At 49.0% G+C, this 12513-nt stretch overlaps 1 protein-coding gene across 1 annotated transcript; it reads left to right on the top strand.

The window, feature by feature from the left end:
• The first annotated feature begins 3876 nt into the window (after window positions 1-3876).
• Window positions 3877-11070, top strand: CNGA2 (cyclic nucleotide gated channel subunit alpha 2). Its single transcript, XM_032264087.1, has 6 exons — window positions 3877-4014; window positions 4207-4299; window positions 4985-5155; window positions 6227-6334; window positions 7935-8041; window positions 8369-11070. The coding sequence occupies exons 1-6, from the start codon at window positions 3905-3907 to the stop codon at window positions 9772-9774; spliced, it is 1995 nt and encodes a 664-aa protein (XP_032119978.1). The 5' UTR covers window positions 3877-3904; the 3' UTR covers window positions 9775-11070.
• Window positions 11071-12513: the final 1443 nt, after the last annotated feature.

Genomic DNA, 12513 nt, shown 5'->3' on the forward strand with positions numbered 1-12513 from the left:
TATGTGAGGGAAGTAAACTAGAGTCCGTGGAAAAGGTTGAACTGGTGTTAAGAGTTTGCAAGTCATCAACATATAGATGTATTTAAAGCCATGAGATTGGAGAAGGAAGTGATGAAGAGACAAAAGACAAGAGGTCCCTTTAAGGGCTGAGTTTGGGACATTCCAATATTTAGAGTTGGGGAAGAGGAGGAGGCCTCTTCAAAGAACACTGAGAAGTTGCCAGTGAGGTAGGAGGAGAATGAGGGGAGTAGAATCCACTATTTCAAGAAAGATGGAGTGTATAAACTGTTAGATGCTGCTCAGAAACAGAATAGAATATGAACAGAGAAGTGACTTGGGATAAATCGTGTTACTGTGTGTCTCTTACTCTGGGAGCACCACTGTGATAAGAGACTGCCAGACTCTTCTTTCTAAACCCAGCACCCAGCACAGAATCTGGCACACAGTAGGTGCCCTGGGGATGTGTATGAGGTAGATGAGTGACTGAATGGGCTGTGAACTGAAACTTCTAATCTTGGTTATATGATGAACTTGTTCCTTCTCTCTCTCTAACTTAACTTCTCTAGGAAGGAATTTTCCTCAAAATGCTTTCAGTGAACTCCTTGACTAGGCTGGTTTTTCTTTAAAGTCTCGGGATGGCAACTTAGCTTGTGGATAAGGAGAAAAGAGGCCTACGAGTCCACCTTGTCTGTGTTTGGGCTTTTTGCCAAATCATTATGCCTTACTCTAGGTTGTTAAGCCACACCCTTTTGAGAACCCCACTGCTCATCTAAGATCTGTTGCCCATCTCTGTTCTCTTTGGCAGCTACATGGTCGGTCGTCTTCCTTGCCAAGGCTCTTCCTGTCCTCACACTTGTTTGGAATCCCCTGTCTGTCATTGCAGCAGCTATTGCAAACCTTCTGGCCGCCTCCTCCAAAGTCTGCACCTACTGCTGCCTGGTGTTCTGAAGATAAGACCCCTCCCATCCCTCCCATTTCACTTAGAACACTGGGGTTTTGCAAGAGTGAATCCCTTCAACGGTCTCATGGCCCGTTTCTCGGCAGCCCCTTCTTCTTGTCCTGGATCTATCTCCTTTCACTTCCTCTGGTTCGTGAACCTTCCCATTCCACCTATCTTTCATGGCTCCAGCCTCAACTGAAGTTTCTCACAAGCACATGTATTTTTATTATCTACTGAATTCCTCCTCAAAACCTTTAAGCTTGCTTTATTATCTTCTTGACGTAGAATTATAACAACAGTAACACAGGGAACCTTTGTCAGCCCCACATCCCCCTCCAGTTTCCACTTTATCTTTCCTCTTTTTTTGGGGGGTCAATCTCTTAGAAAGACTGAGCTATGTGCTCTATCTCTTATCTGTCCCTCCTACTCCTTGCTTGAAACTTCATGAACCATGTTCTCTTTGACTACTACTCCTTGACGTCCCTCCTGATAAGGTCCCCAGCAAGGCTCCTATTGTTCCACCCAGTGCCCACTCCAGCTCTCATCTTGGGGAAGAAGTACCTGGCATAGGGCACTTATCTTCCTGATATGGGAGCAGGGCATTGGCCTTGCAGACAGCTCCCTTCCTGAAAGTCTGCCTTCCCTGGGAACTCCCTCATGTTTCTCACATTCCCAACCTCATTCTCCTTCACTCACTCAGCCCCTCTGCTATCTTTCATGGTTGCAGCTCACGAGAGCTCTACCCTTAGCTTTTCTCTGCTCTCACGGTATAGGGATGGGCACATCCCCCCAAAAGCTTTACCTGCAATGTAAACCCTGGTGGTCATGTGCCCCCTTCAGTCCAGACCCCAGTGAATGCTGAGCCATCCAGCCTGCTGCAGCAGGTGTGGAGAGTCGTGTTGAAGGCTTGAGACCAGGCCAGGGCCTTGGAGATGAAGGGCAATGGGTGGACAGAACCTTGACACTTTTGGAGGGACAAAGAACTCAGGACAGAGGCTGCTTGGATGTGATAAAGGAAAAAAGGAGTTATGGGTGACAGCAGGCTTCCAGCTTGAGTGACTGGGAAGAGGGCAGGCCCCTTTCAGAGGTGGGTAAATTTGACGAGCTGATTTAACATGATGGTAGTTGGAGTCCTGGGACTTGGGGTTTCCTGGAGAGGGTGTATACATGAGACCCACCACCCCAACTGCCTTGTTTCCAGCAAACAGCTTGAGGGGGCAGTTTCTGACAAAGGGGAGTATATGCAGGCAGTCAGGCTGAGGGATCAGGGTAGGGAAATCTGTCTTTGTGACAGAACCTTAGAGAGGTTATGAACATGAGCTGTGTCCCCATCACTGGCCTGGCCCTGGATTACAGCCCTTTTGATCTGTCAGCTTCAGTTTCAACAACACCTTTTCCAGGAGGCGAGCCCTGTAACTCTGGTGTGAACAGCTCTGGCTTTGTTTGCATTGCCTGAAACTTTTTGTCTCCATGGTCCGCTGCCTCCAGGGTCCAAGCAGGGACTCAGTGATGCTGCTTCCTTTTCCTCAAGTGCCCTCATTACTATCCCAGTGCCCTAGTCCCACAGAGAGCACCAGGTGAGCATCTCTGAGGCTGTTTGACGCGCCTGCCATCGCCATGGTGACAGCTTCAGAGGATGGAACAAAGGTTGGGCGGGGCTTGAGGGAGCTCCAGGAACAGCTTCGGGACTGTGGGTCCAGCAGCAGGGGCTGTAGGAAATCTAGGGCTCATGCTGACCATTTCTGGCCATACCTGGTAGGCATGCCAACCAGCCCCGGCGGGAAGAGCTCCTCCAGGTGTCTTCTGACTCCCTGGCAAAAGACAACATGGGACACAATCTCCTCCCTCTCTTCTAGATTGTTACCTTCTGGGCTATTCCTTCTCCATCTATTTTTTGGACGCCTTCACCTCTGCTCAACTCTTAAATATTGGGGTTCTCCACAACTGTGGCCCGGGCCCTCACTCTGTCTCCTCTTCTTTTGTGATCCCACTCACTCTCTCTCTCCATTGCTCCCCACACCCACTGCTTCTCTGAGTGCCATCCATCCTCTTCTTAGATAGTTCTGCCCTCTTGTCTTGGTCTCCATCAGTGCTCTTGCCCAGCCTCCTTCCCGCTCCCCACCTTCACCCTTGCTCTGCCTCTAATGCAGGCTCCACAGAGCAGCCACAGGGATCTGCCCTTGTCACACTCCTGTTCTGCAAGGAGGAGAGAGCCCTCACTATCAAACTATCAAAGCTAAAAGAAAACAAAAGAAACAAAAACTGTTTAAGCCATCTTCCTGTGCCTTCGCTTTGCGGATGTCTGGCATGTGCTTAAGCTGCCGAGCAGCTCCAAGGCAACCACTGCCCCAAAGCCCTGGCCCAAGGGAGGAGATGTATCTCCCTGGCCCAGAGCAGCTGCTCTCTATCCCACCCCTCTCCAAGCCACCGCTTTCTGGTTCTCCTCACTGGAGACCACCTCAGAGCTCATGCTCCTTAGGGAAGAGGGAAGCTACTCTGGGCCAGGGAGACACACCTCCTCCCTTGGGCCAGGGCTTTGAGACAGTGGCTGCCTTGGAGCTACTTGGCAGCTTAAGCATGTTCCAGGCATCTGCAAAGTGAAGGTACAGGAAGATGGCTTAAACAGTTTTTGTTTCTTTTGTTTTCTTTTAGCTTTTGTGGTTTGTATGAAAAAGATATATACTGTGGTAAAATAAAAAAGCAAACACTTTTTGTAGTTTAGCACTGTTTACATATTAGGGTTGGGGGAGTACCCCCATTGTCTTGACCACTGGGGCCTGGCACTTATACAATGCTGAATCCCACTGCCCTGACTGCCACAGCAGTGCAGTTGGCCAGGTGGCCCTGGGTTATAATCCATCCATTCACTTGCCACTCTGCCACTCTCTGTGGGTGTCAGGGTCTTCTGGAACCTTTTTCTTGGCCCTCTTTCTGACAGACAAGGGCTCTGGTTGTACATGGAGGATGACTGAAAAAGCCAATGGTGTGAAGAGCTCCCCAGCCAATAATCACAACCATCATGCAGCCCCTGCCATCAAGGCCAATGGCAAAGATGACCACAGGACAAGCAGCAGGTGAGTCTGCGTGGTATCAGGGAGGGTGCAGATGCTGCTACTTCTCCCACCTCTGCATCATTGTCACAGAGCCAGCAATCTTTGTCTCCAGGACACCCTCTTAAAAGATCATGGAATTTCTAAGCACAACCCTGGAGGGGAAACAAGTCATGCACCGAGAACCCTGAGTCAACTCTGCTCTTTCTTCTGCAGGCCACAATCTGCAACTGACGATGACACCTCCTCAGAACTGCAGAGGCTGGCAGACGTGGATGCCCCACAGCAGGGAAGGGGTGGCTTCCGCAGGTGGGTCCCACCACTATCTTGTTGCTTCCTCCTCCTACCCACGGGGCAGGTCAGGGTGGCTACCATGGCCCTCCTCTTCACAGTCCCACTAGTGCTGTCCACCAAAACCCCAGGGCACAACGTTAGTGCTAGCCAAACTTAATTTTTTCCTCCTGAGGCCTGGGCAAACCCCAAGGCAGGCAAGCTCAGAGGGGCCAGAAGAGGCCTCCCTTTACACTTGGCTGTCTCAGCTTCAGGGGGCAATAACCTTCCCAGTAGAGAGGCCTGGGTAGAGGACCTAAGACCTCTCTATCCCAGAGTTACAGGTTCCATAGGGAAAGCAGGAATCTCAGGGAAAGCTTTATTCCTGACAGGTCTTGCCTTAACACAACCTCCAACTTGCCCTGAAGACATCCTGTTGGCTCTTCTCACCATCAACTGAGATGGCACTTCCTATAGGAAGTCTTCCCAGGACTGCAGTCTCCCCCAGACTGCATTCACCATCATGCCTAAGGCCTAGCCCCATGCTTTAAGTGCTGGCCTTTATCCCAGCTTTCAGCACATGTGAAATCATGGCCTGGCCTGTTTCTAGGTTTCACTGTCCTTCTTTCATCTTCCTCAGCAGACAGTGAGCTCCTGGGGACGGGTGCTCTATGAACAGCATGAATCTTGGCTCTAGTTCATACTTTCTTTCTCTCACCTCTAGGATAGTTCGCCTGGTGGGGGTCATCAGAGAGTGGGCCAACAAGAATTTCCGAGAAGAGGAACCTAGGCCTGACTCATTCCTCGAGCGTTTTCGTGGGCCTGAGCTCCAGACTGTGACAACACAGCAGGGGGATGGCAAAGGCCACAAGGATGGCGAGGACAAAGGCACCAAGTACAGTGTTCAGCCTGTGGGGCTCAAACAGGCTCCAAGCATGCAATGGAAGAGCTCACTGGGGTTTCTATGCTATTGCCAGGGGCTATGACAAGCCCTGCTGTAGTAAGCAGAGTGGAGGGCAAGGCTGACTTGCAATGTTTTCAACTCCAGAATATCTCCATTGTGCTCCCCCAACAGCCAGTGGCCTACTTGCCATGAGAACCTCTGGTGTCTTTTCTCACCTTAGTTGCCTCTTGCCAGATGTCCTTTTGCTGCACATTAATGTACAGCCCAGTTCCAGTGGTCAGGAAATGCTGAGAGGGTGCACTTAGGGAGTGCCCTGGAGGGGATGCCAATCTCAGCTCCATTGTGGATGGGGAAGTGGGTCTTTGAAGAGATCAAGTAAAGGTCTGAAGGAGAAGGGATGAATGATGGAGCAGGACAGCATGGGGATGGCAGAGAAGGCAGAACTGGAGGTTCTGCCCTTTGAGGCATGAGTAGGCAACTGCAGATGTCTGGCCAAGCTGACATTCCCCACCTATGGCCAGTGGAAGGAAAGGTCCTTTGCCAAAGCGGGGCATAACATCTGGGAAAGTGATTTGGAGGTTGGAGGCCAATGACCTAAAAGGGAGGGTGAGGTAGGCAGGAAGCTTGTGGTGCTCACTCACCTGGAGCCACTCTCTTTAGGGAGGGATGTAGGAATAGGGCTAAGCCTCCATTACCATCCTGTGGAAATCCCTTTCCAGGCCCTGAGACCCACAACTATTAAAAGTTCTGCCCCTTGACATGCCCTCTGGGCAAGGGGCCTGCAAGGTGCATGGGAGCCAATGGACCTATCCTGATTCAGAATGGGAAGATGGGTGTCTACGCCCATGTGTGCTCCACTCAGATGCCCAGTACCAGGTTGTAGGTCCCTGAAAAATGGGGCCCTCAGCCTGAAAGATGGGTTGGGCCCTCAGCCAACCCATCCTTCACCCCACATATTCCCGTAGGTAGTGCTTTCTCGGGCACCTCTGGTTTTTGGGATCTGGGGTGCTATCACACTGAGGGGACCTGATCCCCAAGCCTGGCCTTTGTCTGTCTTCTCAGGAAGAAATTTGAACTATTTGTTTTGGACCCAGCTGGGGATTGGTACTACCGCTGGCTGTTTGTCATTGCCATGCCTGTCCTTTACAACTGGTGCCTGCTGGTGGCCAGGTGAGCAGAATGGGGCCCAGGAGGGGTAGCCAAAGTTGCCCAGTCTTCAGACCCTGGGATTGACAGCGCAGTAGTCCCTGGCTACCAGTGGCACCTCCAACTTCTCTTAACCTCAACCCTCTCCCCACTTAATATGCCACTAAGATTTCTTGTCTGTCTTGTGTCTGGGACAACCACAGTGGCTCCACACATCTATGGCGCATCCTCCACATTTGAAACAAACATACTTGATAGAGAACCAGGATTTGGTGATGTCACTCCCTCCTCACAGGCCCTTTAGCGGCTCCCCATTGTCCACAGGATGAAGTTCAAGGCATAAGCACGGCCTTCAAACTCCTCTGGACCTGGCCTTTTTCTCTTGCTCCACCTTCTGGACACACCCCAGCCACAGCATTCACCTCTCTTGGATAAGAATACGCAGTTTTCCACCTATGGAGATTCTTCTCCTTGCAGGCTCAGTTCAAAAGCCACTATCTAAATGTTCCCTAACCCTGTCCTACTCCATCCCTATCCCAGTCATTCATTTAGCAAGGATTTGAGTGAGCACCTCATGTGTGCTCAGTGCTGGGGATAATGTGGGGAGAACAACAGTCATGGTCTCTGCTCTCCTGGAGCTCCCAGGCTAGTGGCAGACACTGACTCTAAACCTGAAATGAAACAAATGGCCAGGATAATGCCAGGGGCTGGTGGCAGGTAGCTGCTAGAGAAAGGGTGGTGAGGATCAACCTCTCTAAAAAGGTGATGCCTTAGCTGGTGGGAGGGAGGCAGCTAATTAGATACCTGAGGATGGTGGAGGGAGCATTCTGGGCAGAAGAAACAGCAAATGTGCACACTCTGTCTCAGGATGGCCTACTGTGGCTGGAGACTATGAGTGAGTCATCACTGCCATGGGCCAGTTCTGCAGTCTCATTGGGAAGGGGAGGGGGCTGGAGTTTGAGTCTAAATGTGACCAAGTAGTCAGAATTAACGGTTCTCCCCTTTGGCTAGTACCTCACTGGACAATCATCCTGGGCTCTGTCCCTGACTATGCCCTCTCCTCAACCCTCTCCCTACTCAGTTGCCAAATCCTGCCACTTCCTTCTAAAAAGTTCCTGCAGCCTCTAAACCTTTCTCCATTCCAACTCCTACGCTCTCTCTCATGTATATTGGCTAGTGCTGCATGTTGGGTGCTGAATAAGGTGTATGTTGAAGAGATGAGCATGGAGGTGGTTCAGTTGTATGCTGTAGTTTGTTTTTCCAAGGACTTGTTCATTCATTAAACTCACAGCCATTGAGCCCTCAAATCCTGGTGCCCTGGTTCAGGCATGGGGCATGCCATAATGACTAAGAGGGGTCCCTGCCTTCCTGGAGCTCACAGTTCAGAGGGTAAGACAGAAAATTAATGGCCAATGGTGTTGTCTATGTAGTGATGTCTATGTAATGAGGAGAGGTGGGGCAGAAGCTACTTATAGATAAGTGTCTCTTGGCATCAGGCTGGCTGTGACTGAATGATGCCCCTGGTAGCCATCCCAACCCATTCACACAGTGAACACTCAGTTTGGGGCCTCTAGGGTACCTTTGGCTTGCTTTGAGGGTGAAGCTTAGCTCTGTCCTCCTGCAGAGCCTGCTTCAGTGACCTACAGCAAGGCTACTACCTGGTGTGGTTGGTGCTGGACTACGTCTCAGATGTGGTCTACACTGCAGACCTCTTCATCCGATTGCACACAGGTCAGTGAGCAACTGGGATGCAGGTAAGTCCAAAGGCCTGAGTCCAAATTTTTAGGAAGCTCAGTGGACGGTGTTGGACTAAATTGCTTGGGTGGGAGTCGGATAGGTGAGTACCCTTCTTTGAACCTCACGATCCTACATGCTTAGAGAGGTTTGGATCTGGGGGTGTTCTCTTACAGTCCTTCTGGCCAGCCCTGCTATGTGAGCTACATCCCTCCTTGGGAAGGAAGTTTCAGTGAGCAGTATTTTCATGTCCTAGAGATATTAGCCTATAGGGAAGAATAGGCCTGAGGGCAGAGGGGTCATGCTGGCTTGCATCTCTACTAGGTTTCCTGGAGCAGGGGCTGCTGGTCAAAGATACCAAGAAACTGCGAGACAACTACATCCACACCCTGCAGTTCAAGCTGGATGTGGCTTCCATCATCCCCACTGACCTGATCTATTTTGCTGTGGGCATTCACAGCCCTGAGGTGCGATTCAACCGCCTGCTGCACTTTGCTCGCATGTTTGAGTTCTTTGACAGGACAGAGACACGCACCAGCTACCCTAACATCTTCCGCATCAGCAACCTTGTCCTCTACATCTTGGTCATCATCCACTGGAATGCCTGCATCTATTATGCCATCTCCAAATCCATAGGCTTTGGGGTCGACACCTGGGTTTACCCCAACATCACTGACCCTGAGTATGGCTACCTGGCTAGGGAATACATCTATTGCCTTTACTGGTCTACACTGACCCTCACCACCATTGGGGAGACACCACCCCCTGTAAAGGATGAGGAGTACCTATTTGTCATCTTTGACTTCCTGATTGGTGTCCTCATCTTTGCCACCATCGTGGGAAATGTGGGCTCCATGATCTCCAACATGAATGCCACCCGAGCAGAGTTCCAGGCTAAGATAGATGCCGTGAAACACTACATGCAGTTCCGAAAGGTCAGCAAAGAGATGGAAGCCAAGGTCATTCGGTGGTTTGACTATTTGTGGACCAATAAGAAGACAGTAGATGAGCGGGAAGTTCTCAAGAACCTGCCAGCCAAGCTCAGGGCTGAGATAGCCATCAATGTCCACCTGTCCACACTCAAGAAAGTGCGCATCTTCCATGATTGTGAGGCTGGCCTGCTGGTAGAGCTGGTACTGAAACTCCGTCCTCAGGTCTTCAGTCCTGGGGATTACATTTGCCGCAAAGGGGACATCGGCAAGGAGATGTACATCATTAAGGAGGGCAAGCTGGCAGTGGTGGCTGATGATGGTGTGACTCAGTATGCCCTACTCTCTGCTGGAAGCTGCTTTGGAGAGATTAGTATCCTTAATATTAAGGGCAGTAAAATGGGAAATCGACGCACGGCTAATATCCGCAGTCTGGGCTACTCAGATCTCTTCTGCTTGTCCAAGGATGATCTCATGGAAGCAGTGACTGAATACCCTGATGCCAAGAAGGTTCTAGAAGAGAGGGGTCGGGAGATTCTCATGAAGGAGGGGCTGCTGGATGAGAAAGAAGTGGCAACCAGCATGGAGGTGGACGTGCAAGAGAAGCTAGCGCAGCTGGAGACCAACATGGAAACCTTGTACACTCGCTTTGGCCGCCTGCTGGCTGAGTACACAGGGGCCCAGCAGAAGCTCAAGCAGCGCATAACGATTTTGGAGACCAAGATGAAACAGAACAATGAAGATGACTACCTGTCTGATGGGATGAACAGCCCCGAGCCGGCTGCTGCTGGCAAGCCATAACGCCTGGGGCCCAATTGCCTCTCCATCCTTGGCTTTGATCCCAGGAGCTAGAGGAGCTATTTAGATCTCCGGATTTATATGAATTGACTTCATGTCCCCTGAATTCTCTCCAAAGCCTCTCTGACCCCAGGTTTTTGGCCTAAACATCCAAGATTCTGCCTCCAAGTTTAGCCCAAGTTTTTGGAGAGTAAAGACTGTGTTGGCCGGGCTTCCGGGAGCTTCAGCCTGCCTAAGTCTGAGGAAGGGAGAAGGGAGTAGCTTATCTGTCTTGAAGGGGTCTGTCTGGGACCAGTAACCTGGGCAATGATCTGCTCTGAAGAAGCCCATTTGCAAAATGCCATACACCTTGCTGCAGTACTGCCCCCCTCTGGCTCTTTTGCACCTAGACCCTCCTCCCTTGGTTCTGTACCCCACTTTTCTAACATGTTTTCTGAATACTCCCTTTCCTCTGCACATGCATGTACTTCGATCACCGACTATAGACATTTAGGCCAGGTCCCCAGTGTCTGTCTCCCAAGACAGACCAAGGAATGTGATAGTGTTGTTGTGAGAGGGCAGGAGGGTGCCCACTCAGGGCTGTTCCTCCCCATCACACACTCCAGTTCCTGCTCTGTGGATCGATTGGTCTGTTTGCTAGCCAGGATGAGGTCTCTGCAGACTTCTCTGGACCAGGGAGATGGACCCAGCTTCTGGTCCATTCCACGGCAGGCAGTGAGTAGGAAGGCAACTGGCAATTGTCCGCCTGGAGACAGGGGTAGCAGGCAGCTCTGGCCGCACCCTCCTCTCTGCAGAGCATTTCTGAAGAGGACCTGAAAACTGCTGGTGGTGGGGAGACTCTTCAAGTTAATAACTGTATTAGAGGCACCTACGAGTTCAAATTCCTTTGAATTATCGGTGGTTATTGCTCAACTCTGTTATTCACATTCTCTCCCTCCCTCTATTAATCCCTCTCTTTTCCCTATATGGTTGTCCATCAGTATTCATGAGGGACTGCTTTCAGGAGTCCCCATGAATAACAAAATTTGTGTATGTTCAAGTCTCTGATATAAAATGTCGTAGTATTTGAATATAAACTATGCACACCCTTCCATATTTTAAATCATATCTTGATTATTTGTAATACCTAATACAATGTCAGTGCTATGGAAATAGCTGTTATACTGTATCTTCTTTGTATTATTTTGATCTTTTATTTTTTTCCTGAATATTTTCAATTGGTTGAACCTGCAGAAGTAAAATGCAAGGATATGAAGGACAGACTATACTTTTCTTTGCTCCTAACCAGAACTTTTTCAATCTGAAATACACTCTGCTACCTTCCCTTGCCTGCCTAAGCCTTATGGGTCCTTCAGAGCTTAGCTCCAGCACCACTGTCTCAGAGAAGGCCCACTTGACTGCAACCACTCCCACACTACTCAATCATCTTTCTAGGTTCCTACAGTGCATAACAGACTCTCTGTCCTGGTTTTATAATGTGAGATCCATTTTGGTGGACTTGGTTTCCCCTCTAGACTATGGGCAAGGTCAAAACAGTCTCCCTCATGGGTCTATTTGCAGCCTCAGTGACATAGCTGGCACAGAGGAGCATTCAGAGAACATTTATTCATTGAGGGAGTAAGTGAACGTATGAATGAGTGAGTGAATGAATGAATGAATAAAGAAACACAGCTGACCAAAACTATGCTTCTACCTGCCACCAGTCATGCCTTGACAGAAACCTTGGCTCTGCTGGCGGAGTTGGGGAAGATCTCTTGGAGTAGCACGTCTTTCAGCTGGGCATTATAAGATAATCAGGAGCCTGAAGGACAAGTACTGATTAGTGGGCAAGAAAATCTAGGTGCAGACTCAGAGGCCTTCCTGTTCACATGCACAGCACTCACTTATTCATATACTTCTTGTGGTGAAATACACATACAATTTACCATCAGAATCACTTTTAGATGTACAGTTCAGTAGTGTTAAGTATATTCACATCATTGTGAAAACAATCTTGAGAATTTTTCATCTTGGAAACTGAAACTTTGTCCCCATTAAACAATTCCCCATTGCTCCTTCCACCCAGCCCCTGGCAGCCACCATTCTACTTTTTGTCTCTATAAATTTGACTTCTCTAGGAATCTCATATAAGTTGAATTATATAGTACTCGTCCTTTGTGTCTCACTTATTTTACGTAACATAACATGTTCAAGACTCAACCATGTCATAGCATGTGTCACAATTTCCTCCCTTTTTAAGGCCAAATAATATTTGATTGTATAGATACACCACATTTTGTTTAGTCATTCATTTTTTGATGAACACCTGGGTTGTTTCCACCATTTGGGTGTGGTGAATATTCCTATACACATGGTTATACAAATAGCTCTTTGAGAACCCATTTTCAGTTTTTTCAGTTTTTTGGGTACATAGGAATGGAATTACTGGATCACATAGAAATTCTATTTTTATTTTTTTGAGGAACCATTTTCTTTTTTGTGTGTCACCAAAACAGTGGCATCATTTTACATTCTCACCAACAGTACACAGTGCACAATCTTTCCACATCCTCACCATCACTTATTTTCTGTGTTTTTAGTAGCCATCCTAATGGGTGTGAGGTGGATCTTATTGTAGTTTTGATTTTCATTTCTTTTGATTTTGAGAATATTTTCACAGGCTTGTTGGCCATTTGTGTGTCTTTTTTGGAGAAATGCCTATTCAAGTTCTTTGGCCATTTTTTATTTGGAATGTCAAGTTGT

The sequence above is a fragment of the Sapajus apella genome, unplaced genomic scaffold (assembly GCF_009761245.1).
Source record: "Sapajus apella isolate SASKATOON/1434 unplaced genomic scaffold, GSC_monkey_1.0 scaffold142, whole genome shotgun sequence".
Taxonomy (NCBI): domain Eukaryota; kingdom Metazoa; phylum Chordata; class Mammalia; order Primates; family Cebidae; genus Sapajus; species Sapajus apella.